At 39.0% G+C, this 20,024-nt stretch overlaps 1 protein-coding gene across 2 annotated transcripts; it reads left to right on the plus strand.

The window, feature by feature from the left end:
- The first annotated feature begins 4,344 nt into the window (after positions 1-4,344).
- On the plus strand, positions 4,345-19,800 carry ccdc61 (coiled-coil domain containing 61). 2 transcript variants are annotated; one of them, XM_061962161.1, is made up of 13 exons: positions 4,345-4,581; positions 8,010-8,167; positions 8,246-8,328; positions 10,325-10,485; positions 10,831-10,983; positions 13,916-14,126; positions 14,187-14,269; positions 14,352-14,530; positions 15,845-15,923; positions 15,997-16,194; positions 16,269-16,302; positions 17,594-17,660; positions 19,344-19,800. In XM_061962161.1, the coding sequence occupies exons 2-13, from the start codon at positions 8,020-8,022 to the stop codon at positions 19,433-19,435; spliced, it is 1,488 nt and encodes a 495-aa protein (XP_061818145.1). In that variant the 5' UTR covers positions 4,345-4,581; positions 8,010-8,019; the 3' UTR covers positions 19,436-19,800. The 2 variants fall into 2 exon arrangements, with proteins under 2 accessions (XP_061818145.1, XP_061818146.1); XM_061962162.1 differs by having other exon boundaries at positions 19,365-19,800.
- The last annotated feature ends 224 nt before the right edge of the window (positions 19,801-20,024 follow it).

Consider the following 20,024-nt stretch of genomic DNA (forward strand, 5'->3'; position numbering starts at 1 on the left):
CTGTTATATAAAGGATCTTTGACTAGAATGTTTTCAGTAGGTCCTTAAAACTAACTGTGGGGAGGCGTGGCCAGCAGACCTGCAGCGAGGCGGGGCACGCCGGGGCCGACTCCAAGATGGTGGCGAGGAGGCATGGCCGGCGGACCTGCAGAAAGGCGGGGCGCGCCGGGACCGACTCCGAGATGGACGTCAGGTGTGTGGATCGCCCACCTGCGCGTAATTCTATAATCACCTGTCAGGGTGTAAAAGGGCAGCAGCAGAGAAGAACGGGGCAGAAGGAGTTGGAGAGCCAACAGCAGTGCATGCAGAGCGAAAGCGACCGAGAGCGAGACGGAGGCGACGACGCGGGAGGCTGAAAAGCAACCGAAGAGCGAGCAGTGGGAGGAGTTGCTGAAAAGTGACCCGACGAAAGACGAAGGTTTATTGAAAGAATAAAACAAAGTCACGAAACTGCTCGCCGTTATGTCAATTATTGGTTGTCCGTGGAACCCGGAGAGAGAGGAAGACCTCCACACTAACATAGTTTTCATTTTACAGTATATAAAAGATCTTTGACCAGCATTTTTTTCAATAAGTTCTCAAAACAAGAACACATTATTTATTAGAGAATATTTGACTAGCATTTTTGCAGTAGTTATTTAAATTATTGAATTATTAACTATTTATTTAAATCTAACATAGTGTTTCTATTATATAAGGTATATTTGACTAGATTTTTTTTTGCAAAAGGTTTAATGAAAACAGCAGAACACTCCTGTTATGTAAAGGATCTTTGACTAGCATTTTTGCTGTTGGTCCTCAAAACTAATTCATAGTGCTCCTATTATATAAACGATTTTTGACCAGCGTTCTTTCAGTAAGTTTTCAAAAACAACAAATCACTTTTGTTATATAGGGGATCTTTGACTAGCATTTTTGCAGTAGGTCCTTAAAACTAACATAGTGCTCCTGTTACAGTACATAAAGTATCTTTGACCGGGTTTTTTTTTCCCAGTAAGTTTTCAAAAACAACAAATCACTTTTATTGTATAGGTGATCTTTGACAAGCATTATTGCAGTAGGTCCCTAAAGCGAACATTGTGCTGCTGTTACAGTACATAAAGGATCTTTGACCAGCATTTTTTTAGTAAGTTATCGAATAAAGTACTTTTATTATGTAGGGGATATTTGACTAGCATTTTTGCAGTAGGTCTTTAAAACTAACATAGTGCTCGTATTATATAAAGAATGTATTAAAAACAGCAGACCACTCCTGTTATGTAAAGGACTAGCATTTTTGTATTAGGTCTTTAAAACTAACAAAGCGCTCCATTTATTTAAAAGATCTTTGATCAGCATTTTTATAAGTTCTCAAAAACAACAAAGCGCGTTCATTATACAGTATAGGGGATCTTTGACTAGCATTTTTTGAAGTGGTCTTTAAAACTAACATATAGGGTCCTGTCATATTAAAGATTTGACTCGCACCTTTTGTCGTAGGTTTGTAGTAGCGGTATCCTGTTCTGTAGATAATCTTTGGCTGACGTTTCTGCATAGGTTCTTAAAAACGGAGAAGCTCTCCTGTCACATAGAGTATCTTTGACTGGCAATTTTTCAGTAGACTATTGGAAACAGCAAAGCTATGTTATGTAAAATATATTTGCATATTTGACTTTCTCTAACTTTATTACTTTATTTTTGATTAATATTTAGTGAATTCAAAATTTGAAGATGTGACAGATTATTTATATTATATGTCATCTATTTGGCTCCAGGGCTTTTTATAGAGCCTCTGATGCCTTTTTGCTGTTGCTGCAGACGGTGTGGGAGTGTTTTTGTTGTCTGTTCCTCCCTTTAATCTTGTTTGGAGGTGCAGGTAAGGGCAGGTTCCTTCCTCAGGCTCCCGTCTGATGCCTGAGTGACCGCAGGAGGCAGGTGTGGATCATTCTATCTTCGTCTCGCTCACCTGGAAGACATGTTCGCTGGTCTCAACGTTAGACTTCAGCTCATGTTTTTGATTATGCCGGGTTTTGATCAAATAACATTTATTTTGGTGGGCTTTCAATATTGCTTATTATTATTGCAGCACACTTTTTTTTTTAAATCACTCAATGTTTACATATGACTTGTAACCCGATGTATAAAATCTTAGCTGAGATAACATTATGCAGTGATGTTTCCTCCATGTAGAATTCCTCACAGGAGCACGCGTCCTAACACATTCTATTTAACATCCCATTTTTGCATCTCAGCCATCACACCACAAGTACTGCGGACTTCAGACCTTTTTCCTGTGAACAACGTCTCCATGGAAACAGGCCCTTCACAAGACTGCAACGTGCAGAGGAAAAGCTCTGCTCTGACCTTGACCAAGAAGTCTTCTGAATAAATAGCAATCGAAATATACCTTTTCTAAATTTAGATTTTCTAAATACTTATTCTGAATCTTTTTTTTTAATTGTACTTTTATTTATAATTAGATTTATTCTGACTTTTGCTTTACTTGTTTTGTACAAGGACCTTTGAATTTTTAGAAAGGCACATTAAGATAAGTATGGTATTAATGATTATTGTATGATTTTATATAATTTAGGTTGTTATTTATTTTATGGAGTAATGTACTTAATCATACAACTGGCACCCAATGTTATTAAAAAGGGATTGATTTTGAGTCGACGATCGACTCGAATCGAATCGTTAACCCCCTAAGGATCGAATCCTGTGGTGTCCAAAGATTCACAGCCTAATAATTATGTATAGGGCTTAGATGTATAGATAATATATATTATATATTATACTCATTCTATATATTTGCATTTAAATACATAAACATGTACAATATTTTTTTTTTACTTTTGCTTTACTTGTATAAATGAATGTATAAAAACGGCACCTTTAAAAAGTATATTAAGTAATAAACACAACTATATAAATATATACAATACTATAAATTATATATATCTTTATTATTGTTATTATATATACACATATATATATATATATATGCATGTGTATGAATACATAAAAATATATCAATATATCATTATCATACTTATTAATATTGTGTGATATCTTCTTATTTATTCATGATAATGCTACTACTATCCATACATCCATTTTCTACCGCTTGTCCCTTTCGGGGTCGCGGGTGGTGCTATACTCATTCTATATATTTGCATTTAAATACATAAACATATACAATACTTTTTTTTTTAAACTTTTGCTTCACTTGTATAAATGAATGTATAAAAACGGCACCTTTAAAAAGTATATTAAGTAATCCATCCATTTCCTACCGTTTATTCCCTTCGGGGTCGCGGGGGGCACTGGAGTCTATCTCAGCTACAATCGGGCAGAAGGCAGCGTACACCCTGGACAAGTCGCCACCTCATCACAGGGCCAACACAGATAGATAGACAACATTCACACTCACATTCACACACTAGTGCCAATTTTAGTGTTGCCAATCAACCTATCCCCAGGTGCATGTCTTTGGAGGTGGGAGGAAGCCGGAGTACCCGGAGGGAACCCACGCAGTCACGGGGAGAACATGCAAACTCCACACAGAAAGATCCCGAGCCCGGGATTGAACCCAACACTACTCAGGACCTTCGTATTGTGAGGCAGACGCACTAACCCCTCTATCACCGTGTTGCCATATTAAGTAATAAACACAACTATTAAATATATATAATACTATAAATTATATATATCTATATTATTCTTACTATATGTATATATATATATATATATATATATATATATATATATATATATATATATATATATATATATATATATGCATGTGTATGAATACATAAAAATATATCAATATATCATTATCTTACTTATTAATATTGCGTGATATCTTTTTATGTATTCATGATAATGCTACTACTATCCATCCATCCATCCGCTTGTCCCTTTCGGGATCGCGGGGGGTGCTGGAGCCTAGCTATCTCAGCTGCATTCGGGCGGATATAATAAAAATCCATCCATCCATCCATTTTCTACCGCTTACTCCCTTTGGGTTCGCGGGGGCGCTGGAGCCTATCTCAGCTACAGTCGGGCGGAAGGCAGAGTACACCCTGGACAAGTCGCCACCTCATAATAATACAAATGCTACTACTAATTATTATTAATATTATATAATTATCAATTCATAAATAATAATATAATAACTAGTAGTAACATTATCATGATCATTGTAATCTGTTGACATGTACCTGCCATGTATGGTCAGCGAGTATAAATACAAAAGTTCTACCGGTATTTTAAGTTGTCGTTCCATCTCGCTTGCACAGACGGATCATGATCTACAGAGGGCAACACCGAGCGGTCAATTGTCAAAATGAAGCAGAAGAAGAAGCTGCGTGCGGGAATTAAACCGACGAAGAAGAATTCAACGGTTCCCGGTAGTCCAGCCTCGTCAGGAATTCTCTTAGGTCGCTTCTACTTTGTTTTGGACTGAGAGTGAAGCACCGGTGAAGAGAGTTACTCTTTAATTCAATGACTTAACCGAGCTAATACGCCAACATGTTCCACCAACATTAGTTGCTTGTTGGCGGCAAGCTCCGTCAAGATTTACCGCTGTAAGCTAAGGTAAGTGTTGTTGTTTTCAGCCCTCGAATGTCACTTGACAATGCAACGCCACGCTTGGATTGTTGGAACTTATAATAACAAACATGTTAGCTAGCTAATAATCAAACATACATTTTTATTCATCTCAAAAGAGACTTAAATTGAAAAAATTGCAATGTGGTGACGCAGTAAAAGCAAACAAAGTTGTATCTACTAGAATTATGCGGATGGTAAGTACATATCTATGGCAACCTAATGAAAGATGGGCATTGTCCTTTCACTGTGAGCCTAAGTGATGGCAATGCAAGCTGCGTGTTTTAACAAGAAAATATGCTACCAAATGTACACTTCATCGCCTCAAATATGTTTTTGCAACATTAACTGTATCATGTCCCCGATGAGCTTTGATCAAAGGCAACTTTTGTTGTTAAAATTATACATTTAATGTAAGCTACCTGATTCTTTAGCGCTCCTTGTGGTTTGTTGTGATAAAAGCAGCATTTTTGGAATGATTATTATGATAGGCTTTACCAGGTGTTGAGTTGAGTTGAGTTTGAGTTTATTTGGAAAGTGCATGCATACAACATGATACATCACAATTTCCAGTTTCTCTATTCAACATGTTCGAAAAGGTGTAGAAAGAAGCAGAGCTTATTTAATCCTACCCCTTTTCCTTTTCAGTTGCTAAACCTTCTGTTCACTTCCTGTTCTCAATTTGAGTTTGAGTTTGAGTTTATATCGAACATGCAAGCATACAACATGATACAGCACAATTTCCAGTTTCTCTTTTCAACATGTTCGAAAAGGAGTAGGAAGATGCAGAGCTTATTTAATCCTACCCTTTTTATTTTACATAGCAGTTGCTAAAACTTGTGTTCACTTCCTGTTCTCAATTTATTCACAATATACTCCATAAGTAATCACAATAAAAATAAAATAAATAATAATTGGTGAAGTAAGTTATATTTCATAAGATGAGATAAGTAAGATTATTTTGAGAATGAAAGAATGGATGGATGAATAAATTCAGAATGTTTATCATGGTTCTTCTTCTTTGTACTTTGTAAACACTTTAAGTTTGAAGAGTTTCTTGAAGTGGATCATATTAGTACATTGTTTTATTTATTTGCTTAATCCATTCCATAATTTAATTCCACATACAGGTCCTAAGTGTTGTACGTGCGTACAAGTGTCTTAAATTAAATTTTTCTCTAAGATTATATTTCTCTTTTTTTGAGAAGAATTGTTGTTTATTCTTGGTTATAGTTTGCAGGTTATAGTTTGCTTTGTGTATAATTTTAGCTGTTTGCAAATTCACTATGTCGTGGAATTTCAGTATCTTTGATTCAATAAATAAAGGATTTGTATGTTCTCTATATCCAACATTATGTATTATTCTAACTGATTTTTTTTGTAACACCGTTAGTGAATGAAGTGTACTTTTGTAATTATTTCCCCATATTTCTACACAATAACTCCGATATGGTAACACTAGTGAGCAGTAGAGAATATGAAGTGATTTTTGGTCTAGAACATGTTTTGCTTTATTCATTATTGACGTGTTTCTTGCTACTTTATGTTGTATATTTTTTACATGAGATTTCCAGTTCAATTTATCATCAATCATTATACCTACAAATTTGGTTTCATTTACTCTTTCAACTTCTATTCTGTCTATTTGTATTTGTGTTTGACTTTCTCTTCTACTGTTACCAAATTTAGTCACAATATACTCCATAAGTAATAACAATAAAAATAAATATATAATAATTGGTGAAGTAAGTTATACTTCATATTGTGCGATGAGCACGATTATCTTGAAAATGAATGGATGGATGAAATAAATTCAGAATGTTTATCATGGTTCTTCTTCTTTGTACTTTGAAACACTTTAAGTTTGAAGAGTTTCTTGAAGTGGATAATATTAGTACATTGTTTGATTTCTTTGCTTAATCCATTCCATAATTTAAATCCTCATACTGATATACTGAAGGTCTTAAGTGTTGTACGTGCGTACAAATGTTAGAAATTACATTTTTCTCTAAGATTCAGATGTGTCCAAAGTGTAGCCCTGGAGCCATTTGTTTGCACGGCTGTTTTTTTTCCAGTGCGCAACATATTCTAAAGGTGAAATTAAACACAGCCCACAATCGATCTACTTATGAAAACATAATAAAGACACATTGAACCCGTTTTAAGCATGAAGACCAGGAGTCCTCAACTTCAAATAGGGCCAGATACAGAGCATTTTCTCATGCAAAGGTCCAGGAAGCGGACTGTGTTCATCATCATGTCTTCTTTAAATATGATATTGGATCAATAGTCTTTTGTGCAGACAAATAGTCTTTAGAAAGCAAAAGATAAATCTTAGTTTCGGCTGTCTCTTCAGCTTTTCTCAGAATAGTTGCTGCTTCCTGGTGTGACGTCACGTCTTTAAAAACATCTGGCAGTGTTTTTGCCCTCCCACATCTTTTATTATGTGAAAATCTATTTTCTACACACAATTATATATTTTATTCGTAGTGTTGGGAGGATGTTTCTACATTAGTGATGTGCTGTTGTCACACCTAACATTTCATTAGGTGGTAAAGCACACTCCCCAGGCTTGTGGAGGTGCCTTGCATGTCTGGATTTCTGCTCCAACCAAGTGAACGCATGACGCAAGAAACACTTCCTTTCCTCTTTTTTTGTGGTACGCCTCTGTACCAAACCAAAGGCTTTGTACTGAAAAATCTGAATTCGAATACATAGACTGTTACACCCCTAGTATCAAGAAAAGTCCATAAATACACCAATACAGTCGCTAAGTGGGCAACACTGATACCTTCTGCTACGTCTTCATATTCTCTGGCAGACAAGATCCGTATGAGCTGTGTTAAGAAGCAGAGTTATCTTACTATCTGGTAGTGCCAAACCTGTTTGTGGCAGTCCCAAGTGTATTCGTGGTGGTACGCAACAAATGGATACATGTAATGGAAACACTGTAAATAATTAAAATTGGTCCGTTTGTCACTAACGTCTTAAAACTGACACTTGGCTGATTTTTCTTTGAATTTATTTCTTATCTTGACCCATTTTGGTTGTTTATAAGCATGTTTTATTACATTAAAATGTGAAAAAATCAAGGAGGCCCCCACACCTTTCCATTTGTCTATATGTTGCCCTCAGTGGACAATATTTGGACACCCCTGGCTGATGCAGAACCATCCTCACAGCAGCTAATAGCGTTGGTCCATGTTTTCCCCACTGCTTGTTTACAAGATTATGCTAACTATTTTTCTGTTAGCGTTAAGCGGAATGGCATTTTGGACATTTTGCATAATATCTCTGGGATTTATGCATTAATTCAGTTCCGTTTATGTAATTAGACTTATTCACACTGTGTCCTTATTTTTGAAATCATGCAACATTCCAGTTCTATTTTGAGCTCCTGTCGTTCCCTGACATAGACCCAGAGGAATGGAGGAGGGCTCGGAGGTGATGGAAGATATTGTTTTCCGAGGAGTGGAGTTTGTGGTGAAGGTGGAGGTGGATAAAGGCTTGCTGCTGGTGGAAATCTCAGATTCAACAACGGCCGATCAGTGGAAGGGAGAATTCGATCCGGCATGTGAGTGGCGCCAAATATGTCTTTTTTTAGATTGTGTTTACAAATACGCCACTTCACGTCTCCTGTCCTTTTTTCCAGACATCGAGGATCTCACGCGAAAAACCGGCAACTTCAAACAGTTCCCCATTTTTTGTAGCATGTTGGAGTCGGCCGTCAGAAAGGTACGGCGGCTTGCGTGCGCATGAGTGAGTAGACGGATGTGAGCGGACAGGGTGACGCTCCGGGCTGCCTGAGCTGGAGCGGGGACTCATTTGTTTGGCTTTCCACTAGAGCGAAAAATGGGAAATATTCCACAGCTATCTTGTTCCCTCCCTCTAGGCAGCGAGGCGGGAACATAAATGAAGGATTTTTGGGGCGCGTTTATCGTTTTCAAATGGAGATGACAAAACACAGGACATGCAAACTTCCGTTTTTAGATGTTTGCTGAGTCACGAAACATCTCACAGGTGTGTCAGTTTGTATTCACTCTAGGGATGTCCCGATCCAGGTTTTTGCACTCCCGATCCGATACCGATATTGTTTTTGCACTTCCGATCCGATACCGATACTGACCGATACCGATACTGGCCTATCCGAGCATGTATTAAAGTTTAAAGTTATTTAGCCTACTTAGTTGTCAGAATCATGTTGAAAAGGGTTTTAGTACTCTTGATAACAACTAGCCAGCTGAATTAGGGGAGTTTGAATAATACACAATGGTTGGTAACAAGAAACTGACCTGTTTATTCAAGGATAAACACAAAATAAACAAAATTATACATGACAAACAGAAATGGCATCATTGAACTAGGGCTGGGCGATATGGCCTTTTTTTAATATTGCGATATTTTAAGGCCATATTGCGATACACGATATATATCTCGATAGTTTGCCTTAGCCTTGAATGAACACTTGATGCATATACCGGTAATCACAGCAGTATGATGATTCTATGTGTGTTGATTGATTGATTGAGACTTTTATTAGTAGGTTGCACAGTGAAGTACATATTCCGTACAATTGACCACTAAATGGTAACACCCGAATAAGTTTTTCAACTTGTTTAAGTCGGGGTCCACTTAAATTGATTCATGATACAGATATATACTATCAGATATATACTATCATCATAATACAGTCATCACACAAGATAATCACATTGAATTATTTACATTATTTATAATCCGGGGTGTGGAGGGGGGCGCCGGATGTAAGTGTCAAAAAGACAGCCAAAAGAGTTTGATATGAGAATACATCTAAAGTTAAAATATAGGGTAGAAATGCACCCATTTGCAGGAAATGTAGTCTTGATTTTCAAAATTTTCTTTCAAGGCTTGCATGTCTATATTAAAACATTCTTCTTCATACTGCATTAATATATGCTACTTTTAAACTTTCATGCAGAGAAGGAAATCACAACTAAAAAAATCACTAATTTTTTCATACGGTGTTGATCTGGAAATTTTTGCCTCGGCATTTTGATGGTGTGGGCGTGTGGCACCAAATGGAGATAAGCGTCTCGACAGACCTTACAATATTTGAACAATGATGACGAAAACTGTTTTCTCTGTCGTGTCCGTGTGTCGAAAATTGTTATGCGCTTATTTTTTTATTTGATTTTGTGCGTGGCATATAATTGCTATGCGCAGAGGACGCTTGAGCAGTGCGCAATTGCACAGGCGCGCACCTTAGAGGGAACGTTGGTCACACGGCTGCGCTAGCATTGCAGCTAACGTTAGCCATGCTGCTACCTCTCTGCTGGGAAAGGGCGTATACATATGTGACGTATGTCGTGACAGTATGTGACGTGTGTAAGAAGGTGCGCTTGCTGTCTGTGAGAGGGAGACACAGGAAGGAGTGAGAAGAGCCTGTCGTGTAATGCCAGCAGCTAAAAGCAACTGCGTGAGAATCCACAGACCTGTGGATGTGTTGAAGGTGTGCTGGAAAATGCGGAACGGAAATTAGGGAGCAGCAGAAAAGTGGAATGTATTATTTAAATCGGTGCGTTGGAAAACACGGACGGGAGGTTTTTTTTTAAAACTGGATCTGGATCGGCATTTTCCCATGCCTTGCCGATACGCATTTTTTGGCAAATATCGGCGGCCGATCCGATCCAAATATCGGATCGGGACATCCCTAATTCACTCGTCAACTTCTTCATACAATTATTTTCCGCAGACAACCGATTCTGTTACCCTGGACCTCTTGACCTACGCTGACCTGGAGTTGCTAAGAAACAGAAAAGCAGGTGTGGTCGGTCGCCCTCGAAGCCATCCGCAGTCATCTACTCTCACCGCCAAACGCTATCTCATTCTCATCTACACCGTAGAGTTTGACAGGTGTGTCTTTTCACCCAATGACTGATGTGTTTCCAGATGTTCATTTATTTGCGGCGGTCCACCACTAATGCATTTGCCGTCGCTCATGAACACGTTCTGTGAGTGCAGTTTGTCATTACAACTGTGTACAGTAGATAGTATCGTTACTTCTTATGTACACAACATGGATTAGATGTGTTGCAAAGCCAAGTAACTTACTTTGCTGCTATATTTAACAAGCGTTAGTTAATACTAGTATTAGTGCTTTGCCGCTGTATATAACAAATATTAGTTAATACTAGTATTAGTAACCTAACACCACAGGTGGATTGCAGTTCTGTGGTAAACACTGTGTACTCTCCGTAGGATACACTACCCTTTGCCACTACCCTACGTTGGCAAGCCGGACCCAGCCGCCCTGCAGAAGGAAATCAGGACCCTAAGGGCGGAGCTTAGCACGCTGACCTCTCAAGGTGTAAACAAGTGTGCAGAGCTGGAAATCCACCGCTTACGAGCAGAGTAAGTCACATTTGTCTTTGTTTGTTTTATTTCATTCAATTAAGGTCAAACAAAAAAACTATCAATATAACTTTTAAAATAAATAATGAACAAAAAGGAGCAGTAAAGTCAAACATATAAGATCTGCCGCCATTCATAAAGTTACATTTGTTGTTCAACTCAGAAGTCTAGCTACATATACAAACCCCATTTCCATATGAGTTGGGAAATTGTGTTAGATGTAAATATAAACGGAATACAATGATTTGCAAATCCTTTTCAACCCATATTTAATTGAATCCACTACAAAGACAAGATATTTGATGTTCAAACTCAAAAACTTTTTTTTTTTTTTGCAAATAATAATTAACTTAGAATTTCATGGCTGCAACATGTGCCAAAGTAGTTGGGAAAGGGCATGTTCACCACTGTGTTACATGGCCTTTCCTTTTAACAACACTCAGTAAACGTTTGGGAACTGAGGAGACTCATTTTTTAAGCTTCTCAGGTGGAATTCTTTCCCATCCTTGCTTGATGTACAGCTTAAGTTGTTCAACAGTCCGGGGGTCTCCGTTGTGGTATTTTAGGCTTCATAATGCGCCACACATTTTCAATGGGAGACAGGTCTGGACTACAGGCAGGCCAGTCTAGTACCCGCACTCTTTTACTATGAAGCCACGTTGATGTAACATGTGGCTTGGCATTGTCTTGCTGAAATAAGCAGGGGCGTCCATGGTAACGTTGCTTGGATGGCAACATCCAAATGTTGCTCCAAAACCTGTATGTACCTTTCAGCATTAATGGCGCCTTCACAGATGTGTAAGTTACCCATGTCTTGGGCACTAATACACCCCCATACCATCACAGATGCTGGCTTTTCAACTTTGCGCCTATAACAATCCGGATGGTTCTTTTCCTCTTTGGTCCGGAGGACGCGACGTCCCCAGTTTCCAAAAACAATTTGAAATGTGGACTCGTCAGACCACAGAACACTTTTCCATTTTGTATCAGTCCATCTTAGATGAGCTCAGGCTCAGCGAAGCCGACGGCGTTTTTGGGTGTTGTTAATAAACGGTTGTCACCTTGCATAGGAGAGTTTTAACTTGCACTTACAGATGTAGCGACCAACTGTAGTTACTGACAGTGGGTTTCTGAAGTGTTCCTGAGCCCATGTGGTGATATCCTTTACACACTGATGTCGCTTGTTGATGCAGTACAGCCTGGGGGATCGAAGGTCACGGGCTTAGCTGCTTACGTACAGTGATTTCTCCAGATTCTCTGAACCCTTTGATATTACGGACCGTAGATGGTGAAATCCCTAAATTCCTTGCAATAGCTGGTTGAGAAAGGTTTTTCTTAAACTGTTCAACAATTTGCTCACGCATTTGTTGACAAAGTGGTGACCCTCGCCCCATCCTTGTTTGTGAATGACTGAGCATTTCATGGAATCTACTTTTATACCCAATCATGGCACCCATCTGTTCCCAATTTGCCTGTTTACCTGTGGGATGTTCCAAATACCGGTAAGTGTTTGATGAGCATTCCTCAACTTTATCAGTATTTATTGCCACCTTTCCCAACTTCTTTGTCACGTGTTGCTGGCATCAAATTCTAAAGTTAATGATTATTTGCAAAAAAAAAATGTTTATGAGTTTGAACATCAAATATGTTGTCTTTGTAGCATATTCAACTGAATATGGGTTGAAAATGATTTGCAAATCATTGTATTCCGTTTATATTTACATCTAACACAATTTCCCAACTCATATGGAAACGGGGTTTGTATATTCTTAACATACAACAAAATAACTACACATGGCGACAATAATTTATTCGAAGTCAAATCTTTTCATAAACATTATTTACATTTTTTTTTTAATTCAGTACGAGATTTAGAGGATTTTATTTCACTGTCAAGTTTGTTCCATAAACTAACACTTTTGATTGAAATACTTCTTTCCTTCATCCCTGTTCTAAATCTCAGTTTAGTAAAGAGCTCAGTTCCTTTTAGATTATAATTACTTTCTCTTTGAACAAATCTGTTTTGAATGTTTTTTGGAAGAATTTGTGTGCGTGCTTTATACAAGATTTTCAGGATATTCCCTGAATGCATTTCCATCTATGATTCTTACGGCTCTTTTCGGCAGAAGGAAGATTGGATTTAAATATGTTTTACAGGCACTACCCCACACTTCAATATAATATGTTGGATATGGAACGATCAGTGAGTTATACAAAATATACAATGCTTTTTGATTAATAAATTCCTTCACTTTGTGTAAAATAGAAATACTTTTATATACTTAAGCCGTTGTATCATTAATATGTGATTTCCATGACACGTTTTCATCAATCATAACACCCAAAAACCTGATTTCCTTTGTTCTTTGAATCTCAACTTCTTCAACATATAATGAGGCATCCACACTTTTCCTACACCTACAGAAAACCATAAATTTAGTTTTACCAATATTCAGTACATCTATTTACCTCAAACCATCTTTTAAATGTTGATGGTGTGTGATGCTGCGGAGAACCCTTCCATAGTTTCATAAAGATACCAAGAGTGATACTAAAGGTGAGACACTTTAGATTGTGCAGTGCAGGAAATGACAAAATAACACAATCGTTGATTTTGGCCAAGATTACGTATATGCAAAAATGTTGTAAAATACATGAAAACAAATGTTTACAAATATAAATAACCTTTCTTTTGTCGCTTTTTTCTGTGATTTTGTTTTGTATTTTTCCTGCCTTATAATGCGATCCATTGTGGTTTAAATGAGCAAACATTTATCTAATTTTGTTATTATGAGTGAAATGATTATTTCCAAACTAACTGTATGTAGTAAGGAAAGAAGTTGTTTGTTATCCAAAGCCTCTGGGACAATCTCAGCATGCAAACGTTCACACTTTTATTGGATGTCTGCTCCTTTTTCCCCTCCATTCCAAGGCTGGCTCTAATGAAGGAGGAGAAAGAGTCCATCGCCAAAGTCCTGGAGCGTTTACAGCTGTGCGGAAGTGCTTCAGCAAGTGACGCTCGGCAGGACTGGAGGAGCAGAGATGCGGTGAGGACGCTGGGGGAGCAGCTGCTCAAAGAGAGAGCCAAAAGTCAGCGCTCGGCTAGCAAGAGGTGCCAGGAGCAGCGCCACCTTATTGAGCAGGTATGCTGATTTGTGACCTGAATTCCTGCTTTGAATGTTATTAAATGTCAGCTTTTCCAGCTGGAGGAACTAAAGGCATCTGAGTGCAGCCTGCGACTTCACGTCAAAAGTCTCACCAATGAACTGGCTCTTCTACGGAGAAGGTTGGAGAATTAATCTATGTTGTCTTTTTTTACCTGTGCTTCACAAACACGCACCAACTGGACTTTTTTTTAAATTATGAAGCAGAGGGACGCCGCTTTCTGGCGGCGGGAACATCTATCGCTCACTCAACCAAGTCAGGGGTCGCTCAGGATCCAGAGAACACAGAGGCGACAGAGTGCAGAGGTCAACTGAAAGAGGGAGAAGAGCCGACTCCACGGGGCCACGTGCTGTCGTAAGAAGGGCATCACCTTCTCCTACTGGTACAAACTCTTGTCTTGTTGGCACTTTACGCTGCCCATTCCCATAGCCATCATGCACACCGATCACATGCATTAACTACATTTTTTTATGTACTTATGGTGCTATTGACAGTTTAACAATAGCAACACAATAATTAAACTAGTTCTTTGACTGTCTTACATATATAATTGTTTGAGCAAGATAAAGTCAATAGTACACAATAATTAAACAAAAGTAAAAAAAAAAACTACTATCTACTTTTTTCTTTTCATTTTGTTTTAAATCCTTTAATTTTTGCTCTCAAAATCTTCCTGTGTCCATGGAATTATTTCCTGAATTTGTACACACTTAGGAAAAACAACAAAAAAAGATTTTGAGGAATCAAAAATATCGACCTAATCAGTCAAGTATCACTCATACACTGATACTACCCTAGATGTCGACATCACCAATTTATGGATCGATCTGCCCTCCAACAGTTGTTATAAGATCCTCTTTCTCGACTCTTATTAATCTACTTGTTCATTTCCTGCTAAATTCTGCTTACTTTCTGCAGTAAAGTGGTTCCATTTACACTCATAGTTATGCAGTGCATTTAAACGCCTGTGTGAATGTGAGTGTGAATGTTGTCTGTCTATCTGTGTTGGCCCTGTGATGAGGTGGCGACTTGTCCAGGGTGTACCCCGCCTTCCGCCCGAATGCAGCTGAGATAGGCTCCAGCACCCCTCGCAACCCCAAGAGGGACAAACGGTAGAAAATGGATGGACGGACTTGAACGCCTCATTATGTGAACCGCACAGTGCTCAATTGATCCTGCTGAGTTCATTGTTTTTTGTTCTATGGACAAAAAAACTCCCTCGCACATTAAAGGACTGCCTTGTGGGAAGCTTAGTCTGTAGTGTCCCAACTCTATGAAGAACCAATATATATCATTGATCAAACAAATCTTTTATTTTTTAATTTTAGACACTTTTTGTAGTTGTTATTTATTAGACAAATTTGTTGAAGAGGAATTGTTAGCTTTGTTTTAGTTTGATTGGAAACTTGACAGAATCGTTTGTGTCTATGAACGCTGTTAACTGGCGACCAGTCAAGTCTCGCTCATAGTTGCTGGCAGAGGCTCCAGCTCACCTGGGACTCTGAAAAAATGGCAGAAAATACATGAAAAAAGTTACCTGGAGTGCAAATGTTCCCTAAAAAAAGAACCTTGTAGTAAGGTGGGCCTTTATAGAAACCCAGGAACTTTGGAGGGGAGAGCTTTGTGCTGATTGGTGGAAGACTTCTTGCCACAAGAAGTGGACGGATGAATTTTATGAGCATATTTTTGATTCCAGGGTCCCGAGGGCCTCGCTTTGACCCAACCGCTTACATCCAAGACAGACAGCGTCGACTGAGAGAAACAGAAATCAAAAAGTATGTTTCCTCCCTCCAAAGTCTGTGATGACATCATCATTAGTTGATGTGGGTGTGTGGTGTTGTTGAACAGACAGATGAAGGTGCGGCGAGACCTGACCGTGTCGCCGCTGATGTCCGAGCGAGGGCGATCCCGCTCCAGAGAAGGTTGCCCACTGATGCGGCGCTCCGGCAGCCGCGGCAGGAGTTTGTCTATGGAGCGGCGAGCGAGCAGGAACTCCTCGGATGGCTCGTTGGTGGATGTGGAGGAAATGACCAAGGCTCAGTTCAGGTAAACTTCCTGTATGCTAATGAAGCGTGCGTCATTTGAACTTTTCTAACCCTGATGTGTTTGATGCTGTCCAGGGGGAAGAAACAGATGATTAATGGACCACGTGTGGTAAGTCACACACAATTAGTGCTGGCAATTGTCGTTCCTTGTTTATTGCACTTAATTGGGACAGGACAGGACTGTGGTATGATTTCCGCAAAGTAGGATTATTATTAACAAAAAAACAATTTATGACCATTACGTTAAGACCATAAGTTTTTAGCACAATTAGAGCCCTTTAAACATGAAATAACAGCCATTTAGTCACCTTTACACTTGTTTCACCCAATATATTAATCTTGAGTGTGTTCTGGTGCAGACTACTGTACTCACCGCAGGATCCTCCCAGCGTCATTGCCATGGCTGTCATCCGGCCACTACAACGTGGCCACAATACTTCATCCCATTCTGTGTAATTCCTCTAAATTACAACTGGGATTTTATGTGCAGATTCCACAAGTGTGTTGTTCTGCAAAAAAACTTGGTCAACTTGACACTCGCTCCTACGATAGTTACAGTATCTCTAGTGTTAGCATTCCGTGTTAGCATTGCGTGTCTGTGTTGTCATTCAACATGGCTCAAGCCAAAGCTGTGTAATTGATGTCCAGTTCATCTTCACTTTGGCCGGACAGCTGTTAATAGCCGATGGCCGTCTCAGTTAGCATGAAGCGCTACACCGAATGTCTGATACTACGTCCAGCTGTTATCGTTCACGTCAATGTGGAGATGTGATATTGATGAGACAGGAGTTGAAGATGAAGTTTATTATAAATGTGGTCTACTTGAGATTGTCGTGGTGAAGACAGAGAAGCTCCAGGATTTGGCCGTGTTGTTTACATAGTAGAGTTCACCCTTACCCCAGAAATGGAAGTCATGCTTGGAAAAAATATTTGTTGTTTGCCACATAATAATAATAGAAAAAAAGACTACTGCACTTTAATACATATAATACACAAAACTTAATTAAGGCCAAAAATATGGAGAATATGTTTTAAAAACTTTTCTTTTAACAAAGCCACAACATTCGAAGCATACCTATAAATAAATCCAAAGCTCTACTTTTAATGCTGACTAGTGACACATGAGATCAAACCCCGGCCGAGTTATACCACATACTATAAAAATGGGACCCATTGCATTCCCTGCTTGGCACTCAGCATCAAGGGTTGGAATTGGGGGTTAAATCACCAAAAATTATTCCCGGGCACGGCCACAGCTGCTGCTCACTGCTCCCCTCACCTCCCAGGGGGTGATCAAGGGTGATGGGTCAAATGCAGAGAATAATTTCGCCACACCTAGTGTGTGTGTGTGTGTGTGACAATCATTGGTACTTTAACTTTGATGTGTTGCATGTTTACAGTCCAGAGGCGGCATGATGACCAAGAAGCCCATAAGCAGCACTCCAACGTACAGAATGAAGGACAAAGGTAAACACAAACATGTATGAATATGAATGTGATGTATGAACATGAATGTGTATTAGAGATCCACCGATTATCGGCGCCGATATTTGCCATTTTGACACTAAGGAGCTGTTGCGTAGAAAAGCATGAAGTGCTCTAAAACTTGCTGGTAGACGGCTGCGTTGACCCTGGATCTCAGGAAACAGAGTGGACCGACACCAGCAGATGACATGGCACCCCAAACCATCACTGATGGTGGAAACTTTACACTAGACTTCAGGCAACGTGGATCCTGTGCCTCTCCTGTCTTCCTCCAGACTCTGGGACCTCGATTTCCAAAGGAAATGCAAACCAACCCAAACCATCAGTGATGGTTTGGGGTGCCATGTCATCTGCTGGTGTCGGTCCACTCTGTTTCCTGAGATCCAGGGTCAACGCAGCCGTCTACCAGCAAGTTTTAGAGCACTTCATGCTTCCTGCTGCTGACCTGCTCTATGGAGATGGAGATTTCAAGTTCCAACAGGACTTGGCGCCTGCACACAGCGCAAAATCTACCCGTGCCTGGTTTACGGACCATGGTATTTCTGTTCTAAATTGGCCCGCCAACTCCCCTGACCTTAGCCCCATAGAAAATCTGTGGGAGATTGTGAAAAGGAAGATGCAGAATGCCAGACCCAAAAACGCAGAAGAGTTGAAGGCCACTATCAGAGCAACCTGGGCTCTCATAACACCTGAGCAGTGCCAGAAACTCATCGACTCCATGCCACGCCGCATTAACGCAGTAATTGAGGCAAAAGGAGATCCAACCAAGTATTGAGTATTGTACATGCTCATATTTTTCATTTTCATACTTTTCAGTTGGCCAACATTTCTAAAAATCCCTTTTTTGTATTAGCCTTAAGTAATATTCTAATTTTGTGACACACGGAATTTTGAATTTTCATTTGTTGCCACTTCAAATCATCAAAATTAAATGAAATAAACATTTGAATGCATCAGTCTGTGTGCAATGAATAAATATAATGTACAAGTTACACCTTTTGAATGCAATTACTGAAATAAATCAAGTTTTTCAAAATATTCTAATTTACTGGCTTTTACCTGTGTATATATATAGCCTGGCCCCCGGCCAAATTTTTTTAACCCAATGCAGCCCCCGAGTCAAAAAGTTTGGGGACCCCTGACTTAAAGTCTTGTCCAGCTGTTTACTGACATATACTATTCATGTTTAAATAACTTTTACAGCAAATGAATATTTGCTCCGAATATCGGTTATCAGCCTCCTTGACTACAAATAATCGGTATCGGCCCTGAAAAAAACATATCGGTCGATCTCTTCTAGTGTGAGTATATACCGGTACTGTATGATTAATGTACATTGCTCAGGCTTGGCAGTCTCACACTTTTGTTCTGGTCTCGGGGTTGTCATCACTGTTGCCTCCAACGCTTCTCATATCTGCTTTAGCTAAGATTAGTAGCAAGCCTGTGTTCGATAATATTTCAAGTCCCAATTTCATTGTTAGTTATTATTGGCCCTGATCAGAATTTTAACCTCAGTTCTCTGTACCATGAGCCAGTGGTGTTATCGACTGTGCTATTCAGTCACTAAATATGAGCGCACATATATGATGCAAATTTTTATGTGCATGAATTAAAAAAAAAAAAAGTATATTTTCTAAATATGTTTTCTATGTGTACATGTTTAAGATGTTATGCTCCGCCACTCAGAGAGCTCCATTGACACGGGCGCTGAGTTTTCAGATATTGACGCCAGGATTGAGGCCCTGCAGGTGTACTAGGGGGACTTGGACACAGAACACTGACAGATGGTGTAGCCTGCGGTCCAAAGCATATGTGTTGCATGGACTCGGCAGAACGTGAACAGCTTTTGTTTTCCCTCTGCATGGACCACAAACCTCCAACTTCAGGAAACAGCCATCATTGTGAGAAATATCAGCACGACTTTTTGAAGAATTGTGGGTGTATTATCATTGTATTGTAGCTATATTCCATTGTTTTTTATATTAATATATATCTATCTATAGATAGATAGATAGATAAATAAATTGACTTCTTAACAGCATCAGCTCCATGGAATGATGCTCTTCATTGTACAAACTTTACCTTTATCAGTGTTAAACTGCAATAAATATTTGTATTTACATTTTCTCTGTGCCACTCTTTTTGGTAATATTTTTACATATAGTATATATTGGGGTTGTTTTGCGTTTTTGACACTTTTTTGATTGCAATAAATAGTTTTATTATTTGAAATATCTTTAAAGGAATAACCCTTCTGCAGCTGCTCCAGTAACATTTCAATAACACATTACAAAAGGTTAAAAAATAAAGAAAATAGCAAGATGTAAACATCCAATGTTATGGCAT

This window comes from Nerophis lumbriciformis, linkage group LG09 (genome assembly GCF_033978685.3).
Source record: "Nerophis lumbriciformis linkage group LG09, RoL_Nlum_v2.1, whole genome shotgun sequence".
In the NCBI taxonomy this organism is placed as follows: domain Eukaryota; kingdom Metazoa; phylum Chordata; class Actinopteri; order Syngnathiformes; family Syngnathidae; genus Nerophis; species Nerophis lumbriciformis.